Source organism: Carassius carassius, chromosome 18, assembly GCF_963082965.1.
Source record: "Carassius carassius chromosome 18, fCarCar2.1, whole genome shotgun sequence".
NCBI lineage: Eukaryota > Metazoa > Chordata > Actinopteri > Cypriniformes > Cyprinidae > Carassius > Carassius carassius.
This window is the reverse complement of record NC_081772.1, coordinates 5,125,631-5,143,022: the sequence shown is the minus strand read 5'-3', so window position 1 is coordinate 5,143,022 and position 17,392 is coordinate 5,125,631. Positions and strand designations below refer to the sequence as shown.

Genomic DNA, 17,392 nt, shown 5'->3' with positions numbered 1-17,392 from the left:
ATGTCAAAAACAGTCCCATTTCAAGGCTTTCAGAGAAAAATTGCAAATGTACACACTGCATCGTATTGAAAATGTTTTTATTGTCTATTTGCAGTTTAACCACAAACAAATTCTGATGAAAACTTCCATCCAGACAGAATGGAGAAACGGAGACACTATAACTGATATTTCATCAATGCTACACATGAACAGCGCAATCCATTTCAAGACTCCAGTTACACCAGAAATGACACTTGAATTGCAGAGAAGTTATAATAAATGACTAACTTTGGCGTGTCACAGCCCAGGAATTAATATTCTCGCAAAAACATGAAATTCATCAAGAAAAGTGAGATGCATTTACAGAACTACTGCGCATTAACAGTACTTCAGTGATATAATCAGGGCAAGAGCTATACTTCAGATACATTTTAAGAGAATAATTATATTTAAACAGCAAATGCATTTAATACGAATAACACTGAGAACAAAAGCGGCCTACTTCTGTGACAAAGACAGTACTGACTACAGGCATTATAGCATTTTCCATTTAGGTATCTCTGCTCATTTTTTATTGGATTGTTAAAATATCTACTGCTCTGTTTGTGTAATACAAATTAATATTGATTTAATATGTTTTCATACTTGGCCTCCTGGTCTCAAAAACATAAAAAGTAACACACTTAAAACATACACTGTATGCAGTCACCAACTGATGACATAAAAGCAAGTTGCGCAAATCCTTCAGAAAAAGCACAGCAGTTCAGTTCATGGCACTGTAAAATCCCAAACTATACAAAACCATTCCTGACAAATAATGGGACTAAACTACACACACAACATTTAAATGTCTGTTAGCTGAACATGAACAAATTACGCTCACCATTAGGAAAGCATACAGGCTTGAAGTTTTCCATCAAATGATGAAAAATTGAATTATTATTCTTCATTTATTAACAGTTATCTAAAATACTTGGTTCTTAATTATTGGCCAATTGGTGAAATTTTGCATATCTGACGTGGCAAGTTTTTCCAATCACATTCTCTTTTAAAACATTTGATGGAAGAACAATGACCTGGATGAGAGAGATATTAAAATAGTGGAAGACTTGTTAAATATGTTGGTTAACTAGTCCCTACATACTTTGATTGCTCATTAAAAATAAAATATAAATGAATATTGTAATATTGTTGCACTGCTTGTCTTGATGCTATAGGCAGGCTGTTTTCTATGTTATAATGGAAGTTTTTCTACATAAACAACATAAAATGAAAGTGTTATGTCCATATATTTATTTATTTGGTAAGCAGCCGTGTACTAAGCAGGATACTGTACAGCCAGAAGGTCAAAATTGCAAAACAAACCCTGGCTGTATATTATCCTTTAAATATTCTACTGTACTTAAAAATACAGATCAGCACAGAAATAGTAGTCATCTCTCACTATGATCTAGAATATTTGCAGAGCATCATGTGATTCAAACAACATAGCTGGGACTTCAAAAATAAGTTTGTCCAGGAGTGTGAAATGTGTGGCAATGTTGTCATGTTTTCTTCATTTGTCTCTGAACCCTGAAGCTAGCAGTCAATCACAAAAACAGATCTGCCATTATGAGTTTCACAAACTCTTTTTAACTGGAGACATCATGCTAGTTCTTTCTGGGGAAATACACACACATACACGCTCTCATTCAGACTATGACCAGAGCAATCTGAAATGAATAAACAATTATTTACATGTATTTATATACACAATAAAAATTATGCTTGAGCTTACAAAAAAATAATCAAAAAATTGTCTGATGCCACAAGACTGTGTGGAAGCACTTAAAAATAACCACAACGTAGCAGGTTAGAGATGCTAAACAAATGAGTATGGTTAGATAAATAAAGTGCTAATTAAAAAGATCCTTCAGCACCTTAATGCCACTTACAAACAACTGTGCATGTAAACACAAACAGAAGACAGACATCACTTCCAGTGATCTGAACGCCAGATATCTGCAGACTGCAGATCACAGCGATAAACTACCAATGCTTAAACAATAAAAAATCAATTTACTAAATACTCAAACTACTAGAAACAGAAATTAGCACCAAGTAAAAATCCTCTGAGAGCAACAAATGAGCCTCATTTATACTGATTGCACTTAATCTCTAAGTAGAAAGGTTTGTTGTGTTTGACTTGTCAAAATGTATCATGAAATGACTGTTTCCCCTTTTTCTCAATATGGAACAATGACACTTCACTTTAAAAAGAAAAAAGGTGAATCTAACAGACATATGGTCACACACACACAAAAAAAAAAAAAATATATATATATATATATATATTAATATATGACCATAATATGACTATATTCCATACATTTAACACAAGACATTATGACATTATTTTTATGACAATTAAACTCCATTGACCTCCAAAAGGCTCAATATTGTATTTTCTATTGTACTGAATGTAAATTGATTTTTATTATATTATTATACTATATTACAATAAACAATAACTATAATGCAATGCTTTTTAAATTAAACCTGCATTGCAATAAGCATAATTAAAGACATAATAACAAGTCCTAATGTATAAAAATATTTACAATTTAAATATTTTTTATTTTCACATTAAATGTGCTTGATTGTCATGAAAATAATGTCACAATGTAAAAAAAAAAATCTGTATTGTACTAAAGTTCCTAAAGTTTTCTTTATACAAAATACAACTTTTTTCTTTCTTTTGATTTTAAGGGTGAAATATATATAAATACCCAGGTATGCTCTTGTTAAAAATGTTTTTTGCGCTCCTTTTGAGTTAGGTTTTTGCTGCAAATACAGATTTATGTTCGCTGATTTTATCATAGAAGCGCAGAGTATCAAAGATTATGTGGAAATATTTGCAAACAGGGGAAACTCTCAACTCAGGAATCCAAATGTTCAAAACCCTTCCAGTAGTTTAATGGGTGAAGTGTCTACAGTCACAGTGTAGACAGTGGATCATGGGACGATACAGCGGTGAGGGTTATAAGATAGGGCTGACCTCTTATTTTTCCTCTATTAAAAAACATCAAAATATAATTTAATATCTAAAACCCTCCAGCTCTCTGCACCTCTGGCTGCTACTGAAGGTTTCTGAATCCTGAGTTGAGCTGCACTAGTAAACGCACAAGTCCGGGAACTTCATCTCATAAACGGGGACAGAGCGACTCTGGGTTTGGCCGTAACTTGATGTGATGGTTCCAGATGGACTGGGAGGAGGCCTGCAAGCCAGAAAGAGTGAAAAGATAAGAGTTATCTGCACAAACATCTTTCAGGGGTTTGAAATGAGCCGTGCTGCAACCTACCTGATCGTGATTTCAAAGATTTGATTAAGTTTGCTCTGCAGCATTGTAGCCTGGGAGGAAACAGAAGAACAAGTATTAGCCCTAAATTACAATATTGAGCTGATCAGTGTTGGGGGAGACAACCACAGCATACATTTTCATGAAATAAAAGGAAAAGTGCAACAAGTTAACTTACTCTGGCACCACAGTGGGCAGCTATTTCCTCAAAGGGGGCCTTCTGGAACTTCTCAACCACCTGTCTCCTGCGTTCCTTCTCCTGTTCCTCCATGCCTACACTATCCACTGGAGAATACACACACACACACACACACACACACACGCTTTAACACCGTTCAGCTAACAGAGAAGTTAACAAAGCAATAACGATGCAAACGATTGCATGCAGGTTCTGGAAATATCTGGAGGGAGAATTTGGAACAAGTTCCATTCTCATTAAATCAACCTACCAATGGCGTTTTTTAGTGTTTCAAATGTGATTTCTTCAGCTGGTGTTCTCTGTTGGGAAAGAAAACAAACATCAGAACAATACTGTTCCCATAATTCAACTATACCTGATAAAACCTTATTCTGGGGATATCCATAAAAGTAAAAATTATAAATTATACTGTTAAATTATATAAATCATATACAAGGTACGATTAGCCTATGGTACCTTATCATAAAAATAACAGTCTATTGTATATCTTCTTAAATTTAACCAGATAACTGTGTGTGTGGTCTTTTTTAATGCTTTCATTTACCTCTTCTTTCTCGGGACTGTTTCTGGACTCTACCTCCACCTGCAGAGATATCGTTTCTCCAATGCTCTTTCTTTTTGACAGCCGGTCCTCATCTAAGGGAAGAGGGTGGAATTATCTAACTAACTTGGGGAAGTCGTGGCCTAATGGTTAGAGAGTCGGACTCCCAATCGAAAGGTTGTGAGTTCGAGTCCCGGGCCGGCAGGAATTGTGGGTGGGGGGAGTGCATGTGCAGTTCTCTCTCCACCTTCAATACCACGACCTAGGTGCCCTTGAGCAAGGCATCGAACCCCCAACTGCTCCCTGGGCGCCGCAGCATAAAAATGGCTGCCCACTGCTCCGGGTGTGTGCTCACAGTGTGTGTGTGTGTGTTCACTGCTCTGTGTGTGTGCATTTCGGAGGGGTTAAATGCAGAGCACAAATTCTGAGTATGGGTCACCATACTTGGCTGAATGTCACTTCACTCACTTTTTTTTTTTAATCAACTGTTTATGTGATCCATCTCTGTCAGTCGGCTAATAAGCAGAAACAACTTTAGTCTAAAGCTAATCAGTTAATCTCCAATGCAAATGTCTTAATTGCACTGGCTACAGCCTGAGGAGCTGCTTATCTACTATAGCGACCATAAGAATTGTTTTCTGGAAAACAACATGAAAGGCACAAACAGCACATGTAGAGTGTGTTGTGACATTTTCAAGTGAAAATAAAAATATTCATTGTGTAAAAATAAAGAAGATGATATCTATTGGGATTTGATTGGTGCATGATAACTGTGCACAATGATAATTTTGTGCACAAAAATAAATTTTTACATGGTGTATGATGTGGCACAAAATGCTCATCTCTGCACCTGTGAACTGTGGGACATAAGGTGTAGCTAGTCGCTCAGTGTTATAGCCGCTGCCTCCGAGAACCTCGGTGATCTTGGCCTGTTGAAACAACAGCTCTCCTTCCAGATTTTCCAGTGTCTTAGGAATCCTGGCAAATCAACAGAGTGCAAGCAAATCATAATTTATGATGTACATATAAAAAGTTGTGCTGCTTGATATATATTTTGGTGTAAATTGTGAGTCTTATTCAGGATCTTTAAAGATTAGAATACGCATAACATGAATAGCATTTATTTGCAATAGAAATCTTTTGAAACTTTATAAAAAACTTTTTTTGCCACTTCTGGTCAATTTAATGCATACCTGCTGAATAATAAAACAAAATAAATAAAATCAAACAAAACAAATCCGAAGACTCGTTGTCCGTCTTACTTTGGGGTTTCAATGAAGACATCCTCAGGTAACAGGTAAGGACTTTCTTTTTGTCTCATTTCAATCACCTGCAAAAAAGGTTTATAAAACTATTTGATGTAAAATTTGAATTCAAGCACAGTTGATGTGAACAAACTGTCAGTACGGGCATTGACCTCATGAACGTGCTGGCAGAACGCTGGCACTGTGGTGAGCTGACTGATGAGATTGAGGTAAGCAGAGGACAGAGCATGAACAGCACAGCGGTTATACAGCGGTAACATCTCCTCACAGCTCAGAGCCAAGTCCTGGACAGAAAGCGACAAAAATACTGAAATACATCTCTACTGATTTAAAAACGTCCAACTTAAAAACTTGAATTTGTTGAAAACATTTAAAGAGTTGACAGATAAAACTATTCATTTATGGCAAAATGCGTTCTAAGATATAAAATAGAGTAAAGTAGAGGCAACAAGTAAAGTCAAGCCTTAAGAGATGACAGAGTTAATCTAATGCTGCCTTGTCAGACTTGATGAACCTACCATATACAGTATATCCACAACTGTTCTTATCAGATTAAAATGCTTCATTGCATATAAAATATAAAAGGTTAGGAATCACCAGAGTGGATCCGGGAAACATTAAAGCCATTGTGTGAGAAACAGAAGGGGAGAAATGATTTCAGTAATGTCTAATGCTGCCTTATCGGATTAAGTGACCCTGCTGTATATGCTGAAGTGTTCGTATCAGACTAAAATGCATCCCTGGATGTATAATATAGAAGGTGAGACATCACCAGAGTGAGTTTGGGTAACATTAAAGTCATTCTATGTGAAATAGAGGGAGGTAATCAGTTGTGGTAACCTCTACTCCTGCCTAGTTGTGTTCAGTGACCCTGTTGTATATCTGCAGCTCTTCACATCACAGCAAACTAATTTTTAGGATATAAAATAGAGGAGATTGGACATCACCAGAATTAATTTGGGTATCATTCAAGCTATTGTGTGTGAAATACAGGCAGGTAATGGACTTCTGTAAAATATAATCCTGCCTTGTCAGATTTGTAAAATGTGAATTTTGTCATGATTTAGGAGCACACTATTTTACGGATAACCTTAAGGGTAACATATTCATACAAAAGCCACTAAACCTAAACTTTATTTCATGGGGACTTTAAGAGTGTAAACACAATGAGGGTGAACCTGCAGAGCGAGCGCCACACGGATCAGGTCCACCACCACTTCTTCATTGGCCAGCTCCATGCTGATGAGGGCCAGGAGTGAGTAGAGCTTCTCAAAGTGAGGCTGCACGCTGCTCTGTTCCTTACTGCACAGGTAGATGTGTCTATACAGGTGCTGTGCATGCTAAAAACAGAGCGATATCCTTCAGACATGCATGCATTCTCTGATGCATACCCAATAAAAGCACTGATTCACATCACAATAAGAATGACAACAGGACGTTGAGAACTGATTGGAGGGATGGTGTACCTTCTTCATGAAGAGGTTGTCTTGGCGTGAGCATTTGTCCACTTTGAGTTTAAGCACAGAGATATCAGAGATGATACTGCATGGGGGAAAAGCAATACATGAAACTATAGGAAAACTGTTTGTTATTTAAAGAGGAATTTTTATTCTGTTATTGATAGTTAAATTACCTGCACATTTTAAAGCATTTACTTTCTTTGTGACATAATCTAATTGAAACTGAATGTTCAACAAATGCAGAGCAAGGCTTAATTTTATCCAAACGTTTTAATGGTGTCTTAATGATCTGAACACCTAGCCTGTTTGGTGTGAATCAAGTAAAGACACTAACCTGATGGTGGAAAACTTGGGGAGGTTATCATGGCGATCAATAAGGCTGACCAGAATTTCCAGCACCAACAGTCGAATTTCTGCATCTTCTAGCAGAGCAAATGACAGCAGTGGGTCCAGAAAGGAGTTTGGCAGAGCTGTCAGCATATTGGTCGTCTGGAAACCACATGTGACCTGAAAAGACAGAGAGAAACATTACCTATACAACATCAAATCTGTGCATTGATTCAATACTCTTTCACGAGGCATCAAGCAGGTAGAGCCGGGTTATTCATATCTTGCCCTGGAGGGCCAGTGCACTGCAGAGTTTAGCTCCAACCATGATCAAACACACCTGAGAATGTTAATCAATGTCTTTGGGTTCATTAGAAAATCACAGGTAGGTGGGTTTGATCAGGGTGGCTCTCTGCAGGTAGAGTTTACCTGTCTCAAGGACTTCAATAACATGACTTGGATCATTCGATTGACCTCAGGCCTGCAGTACAGAAAGAAGCAAATACAATATGTTCACCTCCTAAATTTCAAGTAAAGACATTTAATTAATTTTGAGGTTAAAAAGTGATTTATTCTGTTTGAGTGAATTATTTTTAGATAACTTTAACTGACAAGTTATAACCACAATACACATTTAGGGACACAATAGTGACTGCAGTGCTCACCCTGAGCCTGTAGAGGGCAGCGTGGGATGCATGCCTGGAATGGGGATCTTCCCCATTATAAAGAGCATCACCTCAGAGCGCTGGTATGTGGGTAACGTGTTTGCAAATGAGCCTGATTTTAAAAGACAAAGACCACAGTAATGGAAAATCAGGAAATTTTAAGAAAGCAGTGACATGTGGGTTATATAATGCTCATACACACACCAATAGTCCTGATGACGGCTTCCTGTAGCTGTCTCTCCTCATGCTCCTTGATGATTTTGGTGCCGATGTTGGTGCAGTCATAAGATCCCGTGAGTTCATAGTCCACACTGAGCCTCAGATGTCGGAGCAGTGTGTTGAACACCTCCAACACAGTGGGGCCTAAAGTAAGCAACACACACATTTTAAATATATGCAGAGACTTTTTTTTAATCACTCATCTGCAGCTGAGCAGACAAAATCAGTACAGCTGGAGACATCTGGTGCTTTGATTTGAGGTCTCCAATTAGTGAATGAATTGTTAATTTTTATTATTGTCAAAATGACTGGCAACAGGATACACTACCCTGCATCATATTTGCTGAATCAAATCCAATACTGGTTTCTTATTAATTTTGTGGTGCTGATTCCAAAAACAGTGCTTGTTTTGATCTAGCGAGAAACATGACATGCATTTCATAACATTTTTGCTTTCAACAACCATTTGTAAAGTTAATAAATCTTGTCTTATCCCTTATACCAGAAAAACTGTCTTATCCTTCTTATTTATTAATTTTGCAGTTCTGTACATTGGGTGATGGATCAAATAAATCACATTTTTTTTACAAGGTTATATAAAACCGCAAAGTGTCCAAATGACCAGATTCATTCAAATGAATCAAATTTCACAGTTCTAGTTTAAAGCTGCAGGTGGCGCCATCCCACTTCGGTTTTCACACGGGCTATTAGGTGTGAGCACTGACTTGACGTAAGAAAGTAGGGTCGGGCTGTGAAATGTATATTTTTGGCTGAAATCGAGATTGGGTTAGATGCAATGTTACAGTTCTGTTCTCCCAGAAGAAAGGCTTCACGTCTGGGGTAGAGTGACCCAGATTCTGAGCACAGGAGTAAAATATGTGATATGCATTACAGCATCTGAAAAGACACAACTCTGTTCCTGTGCAATGAGATACGCTCTGGCTGCACTAATTAATGTTTTCTAGATATATGATAGTGATTCACATTAACTGGGCTGTAAATCCATACTCACCAACAGAGCCACTGGCAGCGATGGCAGCTGCCTCCAGAAGGACCTCCACTATCCCAGCACGCACTGTGGCCGAGCTCTTACTGTTGGCATCCAAATGGCCCAGGAGCTGCTGGATGACCAGATGAGAATGCTGGGACTGGAGGGTGTGAAAGAAAGAGAGACAAAGAAGAGAGAATAAATGACCTTATAAAAAAAAAAAATCAATAGATATATATTATACACATAATTTTTTATTATTTTATAAACATACATTTTTGCATCAATACTGTAACCAGTGCAAAATTACTAATATATTTTTAAAATATAATAATAAAAAAGCTTTAAACACATTAGGACAAACAGCTGGTGGCACCCAATTATTTATTATTTAAAAAAAAAGAATACTTAAAGAAAACCAACAAAATAAATAAAAATCAATGGCATGCATTTCAAGTTTTTTTCTTCAAGTTTTTTTCATTAGGTAAACATTGTCTTCCATTTATTTATTTAAAACAAAAAGCGAGTTCAGATTCTCGTCTCAATTTAAAAGAGGGCTGAACTCACCTGAATAGAGTACATGATGATCTTAAAGCAGCGCACTGCAAATGTTTTGCCTTCCCACAGCGAGTGATTATCAAGATGCCTGCGGTGAGAGCAGAGAGAACAGAGCTCGAGCTTAGGAAATGAAGCCAAAAGTGTCAGAAAAATGAGATTCACTCCACCCGCAGGGAGATTCATTAAAAGTCATAAATACTCCATGACTGAACATGAGTATTAAATATTCTGAGTCTCTAATCAGAATACCAGCATTAAGAGGCTAGAATTCACTAAATTCACTGAATTTTAAGTGGCATATAGCTATACCTTAAAAACTAAAGCAATACCTAGACAGATTAACAAAATGAAATTCTCAGTATTTCATGATCTAAGATGACAGGTGCGATATGTGGCAGCATATGTGCTTACATAAGCACAGGGGTGACTGCGTTCTTGATGTTGCCATAGGCGGCACGGCCCAGCAGTTCCCGAAAGCAGCGCTCCGTCAGCTCGGCTGGGCTTTCTTTCTCCTTCTTACTTGCTTGCAGTGGGGAGGGAGAACGACTGCAGAGGAAACAGAAAGAGAAAGAGGATTTAAACAGAGCATTGGTTTCTGAGAAGAAGCTGAATAAAAACATACAGACAAATAAAAAGATCAAATGAGAGTTTAAGGTAAAAACCATAGGCATAGCCGTGGTCTGAGGTTGGGGGGTTCCTTAATCAAGCACACCTGATTCAGTTTATCATCTCATTAGTAGAGACTTAAAGACCTGGAATGGGTGTGTCAGATAAAGGAGTGATGCAAAATGTGCAGTGTTGGGGGGCCTCCAGAAATGTGGTTGGGAACCACTGAGCACTGTTACGGCAACCAGATACATTGCACATGAATTACTTGTGCTGTGCCTATTTTTGCTGTGCTAGCAAGAAACATGTTGAAAATAATGCACTATAAACATTTGTCAACAATATCAAATATTGAATTTCTCGCCCACTGCTTTAAAACAGATGTCGGCTGAACGTGATTCAACTTCAACACATATTAGCATTCCAGTCTAAAATAATAATTCGATTTTTTTTTTCAGTCTGTAAAAATGGGCTCCACATGGTGTTTTTACCATCGGCAAGCTAAACCCATGGTAAAAACACCATCTGTAGCCAGTGTTGGGTAAGGTACTCTAAAAAAGTAATTAATTACTAGTTACTAATTATATCTTCAACAGTGCAATTAGATTACTGTATTAGAATTACTTATTACTAATTACTTTCTAAATCCTATATCAACCTCGACAAGTTCCTGTAGCTCAATTGTGGCCGCAGTGGTTCATGTAGGTTGTCTACAAACCAGAAGGTTGGTGGTTCAATCCCCGGCTCCACCTGACCAAGTGTCGAGGTGTCCTTGAGCAAGACACCTAACCCCAGCTGGCACCTTGAATGGCTGACACCGCAGTCTGTGTATGAATGAGTGTCTGAATGGGTGAATGTGAGGCAACTTGTAAAGCACTTTGGATGGCCATGTGGTCTGTTGAAAGCGCTATATAAATGCAGTCAATTTACCATTTACCAATTGGTAGAGCATTTGCTTTATCATGTGCAAGGTTGGGGGTTCGATTTCCCGGGAACACATGATAGGTAAAAATTGATAGCCTGAATGCACTTTAAGTCGCTTTGGATAAAAGCGTCTGCTAAATGCATAAATTTAATTAAATTTAAATTTAATTTAATTTTAATTTAATTTACATAAAACGGTTCTTTTATTTATAACTACATAAATTATTCTGGTCACACTTTAGATTAGGGTCCAATTCTCACTATTAACTAATTATTAACTATGACTTTGGCCTCAATATACTCTTAATTAATGCTTATTAATACTTAGTAAAGTAGTTGTTAAGTTTAAGAATTGGGTTGGATTAAGGATTTAAAATAATTTCTTGCAAAAAAAGACATTAATATGTGATTTTTAAGTAATAATAAACAGCCAACATCCCAGTTATATTCACATTAATAACCAACAAATTAATAGTTAGAATTGCACACTAAAGTGTTACCAATATTCACGTAATAGAAAGTCTTAGGCCATCTCAAGCCAGGGGCAAACTCATCTAATCTGCGGCCTATTATGCATCAAACTAACATTGATGTAAAGACACAAAGCACAGCCATCAAGTTAGCATCTTTAAACATTCGCTCACTAAAAAATAAATAATTTCTAATCAATGACTTTATAACCACAAACAATCTGGATTTTATGTTTCTAAATGAAACATGGCTTGAAGACAGCTGCAATGCAACAGTCCTTAATGAAGCAGCCTGCAGGACTGTTAGGAGAGGTGGAGGTGTAGCTGCTCTATTTAAAGATGTCTATCAATGCAAGCAAGTGTCATTTGGTCAGTACTTGTCTTTTGAATATCTAGGGATTGTGCTGAAAGGTGCTCCACGCATTCTGTTTATTATTATTTACAGGCCTCCAAAATACTCTCCAGCCTTTGTTGAAGAGGTCACAGAAATGTTATCAATGATTTCCTCAGAGTTTGACTGTTTTGCTATTGCATGGGATTTTAATATTCACATAGATAATGCAGAAAACAAAACTACAAAAGAAATGATAACGGTTCTAAACACTTTTGACTTGACTCAGCATGTGCATGGACCCACACACAAAGGTGGACACACTCTAGACTTAATCATCAGTAGGGGTCTAAACATTTCATCCATTGTTATTAAGGACATAGCACTATCTGATCACTTCTGTATTTTCTTTGATATTTTGATGTCTGCTACAACTGAATCTAGATCGGTCTCTGTCAGAAGGAGATGCATTAACGAGAACACAAGTGTACTATTTATGGAGGCTATATCTTTAACACCAAGCATTTCTGCAGACTCTGTTGATACTCTCCTTGATTCCTTTAACTCAAAAGTTAAGAATGTTATTGACGATATTGCTCCAATAATATTTAGTAAGAAAACAAACAGACATAAATCAGTTTGGAGAAGATCAACAGCAGTTCAGACTATGAAAAGACAATGCAGAAAAGCAGAGCGGATGTGGCGGAAGACAAAACTTGAAATTCACGAAAGCATCTATAAAGACAGCCTTCATGATTTTAATGTGAAACTAGCCACATCTAGACAGAAATTCTTCTCAAACCTTATAAACAGTAACTTAAATATCACTTGTACTCTTTTTGCCACTGTTGAGAGTCTGACAAACCCCCCAAGTCAGATTCCCAGTGAAATGCTCTCAGACAGCAAATGCAATGAGTTTGCATCCTTCTTTTCAGAGAAGATCATCAATATCAGGAAGGCGATTGGCACATCCTCAAGAAATGCAGAGGTCAGACAGATTAGGCCACAATATCAAAAAGATACTATGTCTATTTTTGAGGCAATTGATAGCAAAATTCTGGAAGACATAGTGCAGCACCTAAAATCGTCAACCTGCTATCTTGACACACTTCCCACATCTTTTTTCAAAAGTGTGCTTAACTGCTTAGAAGCAGATCTTTTAGAAGTGGCGAACACCTCACTTCTTTATGGGACATTTCCAAACTCCTTAAAAACTGCAGTTGTTAAGCCCCTCCTGAAAAAAGAGCAATCTTGATAACACCATTTTGAGCAATTTTAGACCAGTATCTAATCTTCCTTTTATAGGCAAAATTATAGAAAAGGTAGTTTTTAATCAGCTGAACAAATACTTAAACTCAAATGGATACCTGGACAATTTTCAATCTGGTTTTCGACCGCATCACAGCACAGAGACAGCACTCATTAAGATAATAAATGATATTCGCTTAAATTGTGACTCTGGCAAAATATCGGTGCTGGTATTGCTAGATCTCAGTGCTGCGTTTGACACTGTCGATCATAACATACTACTAGAGAGACTGGACTGGCTTTCTGGGATGGTACTCAAATGGTTCAGGTCATACTTAGAAGGGAGAGGCTATTATGTGAGTATAAGAGAGCATAAGTCTAAGTGGACGTCCATGACATGCGGAGTCCCACAAGGGTCAATTCTTGCACCGCTCTTGTTTAGCCTGTATATGCTCCCACTAAATCAAATAATGAGAAAGAACCAAATTGCCTATCACAGCTATGCTGATGATACCCAGATTTACCTAGCCTTGTCTCCAAATGACTACAGCCCCATTGACTCCCTCTGCCAATGCATTGATGAAATTAATAGTTGGATGTGCCAGAACTTTCTTCAGTTAAACAAGGAAAAAACTGAAGTCATTGCTTTTGGAAACAGAGATGAAGTGTTCAAGGTGAATGCATACCTTGACTCTAGGGGTCAAACAACTAAAAATCAAGTCAGGAATCTTGGTGTAATTCTGGAGACAGACCTTAGTTTCAGTAGTCAAGTCAAAGCAGTAACTAAATCAGCATACTATCATTTAAAAAACATTGCAAGAATTAGATGTTTTGTTTCAAGTCAAGACTTGGAGAAACTAGTTCATGCCTTCATCACCAACAGGGTGGACTATTGTAATGGGCTCCTCACCGGCCTTCCCAAAAAGACCATTAAACAGCTGCAGCTCATCCAGAACGCTGCTGCCAGGATTCTGACTAGAACCAGAAAATCTGACCATATCACACCAGTCCTCAGGTCCTTACACTGGCTTGCAGTTACATTTAGGATTGATTTTAAAGTACTTTTACTCGTATATAAGTCACTAAATGACCTAGGACCGAAATATATTTCAGATATGCTCACTGAATATAAACCTAACAGAGCACTCAGATCACTAGGATCGAGTCAGTTAGAAATACCAAGGGTTCACACAAAACAAGGGGAGTCCTCCTTTAGTTACTATGCCGCCCGCAGTTGGAATCAGCTTCCAGAAGAGATCAGATGTGCTTACACACTAGTCACATTTAAATCTAGACTTAAAACTCATCTGTTTAGCTGTGCATTTATTGAATGAGCACTGTGCTATGTCCGAACTGATTGCACTATATTTTCACTGTTTTTTATTTTATTTTATTTTATGTGAAATCATTTTCTAAACTGTTTTAAATTCATTTTAAATAAGTCAATTTTTTAATAATTTTAAAAGTTTTAAAATTGCTTGTTTTATTCATTATTATTTTACTTTCTTTTATGTAAAGCACTTTGAATTACCATTGTGTACGAAATGTGCTATATAAATAAACTTGCCTTGCCTTAACTCATTAAAGTATTTAAAGTGACGAGGGTATATAAAAATCATGCATTTTAAGGTTAGACTTTAAATTTAGATGTTAAATCCACTATTGGATGGTGTATAAATGTTCTACAGTCTATACACAGTATTATGTTCAATTACATAAGAAGTAACTGATATTAAATTACAGAAAAAATAAGAGTAATATATTGCATATAACAAATTCTTCCTAACTATATAAAATCTTTTTTTTATTTAATGTTTGATAATAATTCTAATAATTGTCTAGTAACATTAAAAGCAAGACAATCAACTACTGAGTCACATGAATCTTATTTCTTATAAATACATATTTTGCATGTTCAAGTAATTTTTTCTTAAGTATGTTCTAAATTATCTTTTTTACAAGAAAACAACAAAAACTGATAGTAATTCTTATATTGTTACTATTGAAATTTATTAAAACCCTGTCAAATATGCTACAGCAACTAGATGCTCATTAGTCTTGTCAAGTTTTTATACACATTTCCCCCTTAGCAAATTAATCTTAGGTTTGTTCTGTTGTATTTACAATAAATTAAATTTTAACATTTTTAATTTGAATTTTAAATGTAATTTAGGAGATTGAAAGTCTGATATAAAAAAAAATACAATATTACAATATTGTACACAACTAAACTCAGAACTACATAAACTCTTTCAGCTTAATATTTGATAGCAACTATCGAGTCACTTGAGTCTTATGAAAGTCTGATTATCAAAGAAATGTTTAAAAGGAAACATTAGACCAAACAGACATAATGAAAATGCTTTTTTTGTACAGGAGTCTGAAAGTCGGACATCTTGTCATGTATAATGGAAAACTTCCTGTGTGAGCTTCACTGTGTGTGAGTGTGTCAGAAAAAGAGCTGAGGTTCTCACAGGGTAGTCTCTTCATTAATTAATCACACTCTTCCTTTGCCCTCACACACCCTGCTGTCAGTCAGCCTGCTGCTCTGCTCACGGTCCCTCGGTTATACAACCACATGACGCTGGGCTAAATCTGCAGAAACTCTTCTCACCACAGCTTAAACCCTCCTGGTACACCCACAAAGATGCTGGACTGTTTAGTTGACCAGAAATAAAAGTGCATTGTGTTTTAGTTCACTGCTGTGGTTGCACTAAACCAGCCTTGCAGTTTTGCCCATCTGAAATGTGCACATCTCACAGGAAGAGTCAATTATCAGCTGCCCTTTACATCAAACAGCAATTAGCACATACCAAACAGCAGAAAGGGGTAATTAATGTCTCCGCCTGTGGTGCAATCCCAGGTGCGTAGGGGGCGCATCAACAAGGAGCCAGCTTTGTTGGTTATAATGGGAGCAATATAGGTCAATTTCAATTTTCAAACATTGCAACTTTGTGTTAATGCAAAGTTAAAAAGATTTCATTTGTGTGAATCAGCTTAAGCCATAATCCTAACTCAAGTTGCATATATTATAAAAAGTTTCTGAAGTTTCTGTTGCCAGGTTTATTCATTTCTGTTGAATAATCTTAATTATCATTTGATAAAACAACAACAACAAAAAAAACTAGTAAATATACTGCTGCTCAAAAGGGTCAGAAAGATATTTTTCAAAAGTGACAGTAACGACTTGGTTAGTAATTGTTAACTTTCTATCTATCAAAGAATCCTGAAAAAATTCATCAAGAGTTTTTTTTGTATAAAATATTACGCAGCACAACCGTTTTCAACACTGATAAAAAGAAATGTTTCTTCAGCAGCAAATCAACGTATTGGGATTATTTCTAAACGATCATATGACACTGAAGAGTGGAGTAATGATGCTGGAAATTCGGCTTTGTCATCACAGGAATAATTTACATTTTTAAATGTATTGAAATAGAAAACATTTATTTTAAATTGTAATAATATTACACAAAATTACTGTTTTACCGTATTTTTTTATAAACTCTAGATGAGCATAAGAGACTACTTAAAAAATTCTGTAATATTTGAAAGATATACACGTTTTTTCTAATCGACTTTTGAAATTTCTAAATAAAACCTAGTAATATTAAATTGAATATTAAAGTGTGAGTCAATTATTAACCGATTTAAGCCCAACACTCTCACCTCTCCGTGCCTTCACCAGACTGCAGATTGAAGAGCAGTGAGGGGACAATCTTGTCCATGTGCTGAGGGTCCCAGATGTTCGCCTGCAACTCATCGTTTACGGTCTTCCTCACTACTCCCTGTAGACCTTTGATGCCAGCCATTCGGATTCTGAGACGAGTAAGTGAAGTGAAATTAGATGTATAGCTTGTACATATGTATAGCATGTATATAGTGTATATTCTCCGTAATCTTCTATCAATCCATCCATCCATTATCCATCTACCCATTATCTATCTATCTCTCTATCTATGCTTGCATTCACCCATCCGGATTGCCTGCATCACAATGTCAGATGAGTGCACGTGTTTGCTTACTTGGTGCGGATGTCGGGGTCCTCAAAGCTGGAATGGCACATCTCACTAAACCGTGACACGAAGAAATCATAACTGCGATGATATGAGGGGGTGTCCTCCTCAATGTTGGCAAACTTCACAAACTGCAAATGAGAGCAATTCAATAGAAATACATGAATCACATAACTAGACAAACCAAAAACCAAATCTGGTTAAAAACCCATTTCCTTAAAAAAGACTGCAAATGCTGCTTTACCCAGGGCCAGCTAG

At 36.7% G+C, this 17,392-nt stretch overlaps 1 protein-coding gene across 3 annotated transcripts in view; it reads right to left on the bottom strand.

Annotated features, from left to right (window-relative positions):
* Positions 1-1,228: 1,228 nt before the first annotated feature.
* The window catches only part of efr3bb (EFR3 homolog Bb (S. cerevisiae)), a 38,726-nt gene continuing 22,562 nt past the window's right edge, over positions 1,229-17,392 (bottom strand). For all 3 annotated transcript variants that reach the window (XM_059498311.1, XM_059498310.1, XM_059498312.1), the window contains 19 exons: positions 17,144-17,265; positions 16,788-16,937; positions 9,951-10,085; positions 9,549-9,627; positions 9,006-9,141; positions 7,979-8,137; positions 7,775-7,886; positions 7,539-7,590; positions 7,117-7,289; positions 6,789-6,864; positions 6,501-6,662; positions 5,475-5,606; positions 5,320-5,387; positions 4,908-5,035; positions 4,061-4,152; positions 3,767-3,815; positions 3,496-3,602; positions 3,321-3,370; positions 1,229-3,236 (listed from right to left, as the gene is read on the bottom strand). In XM_059498311.1, coding sequence (XP_059354294.1) covers positions 3,131-3,236; positions 3,321-3,370; positions 3,496-3,602; positions 3,767-3,815; positions 4,061-4,152; positions 4,908-5,035; positions 5,320-5,387; positions 5,475-5,606; positions 6,501-6,662; positions 6,789-6,864; positions 7,117-7,289; positions 7,539-7,590; positions 7,775-7,886; positions 7,979-8,137; positions 9,006-9,141; positions 9,549-9,627; positions 9,951-10,085; positions 16,788-16,937; positions 17,144-17,265 — 2,088 coding nt within the window. In that variant the 3' untranslated portion in view covers positions 1,229-3,130. The remainder of the gene's footprint in view (positions 3,237-3,320; positions 3,371-3,495; positions 3,603-3,766; positions 3,816-4,060; positions 4,153-4,907; positions 5,036-5,319; positions 5,388-5,474; positions 5,607-6,500; positions 6,663-6,788; positions 6,865-7,116; positions 7,290-7,538; positions 7,591-7,774; positions 7,887-7,978; positions 8,138-9,005; positions 9,142-9,548; positions 9,628-9,950; positions 10,086-16,787; positions 16,938-17,143; positions 17,266-17,392) is intronic.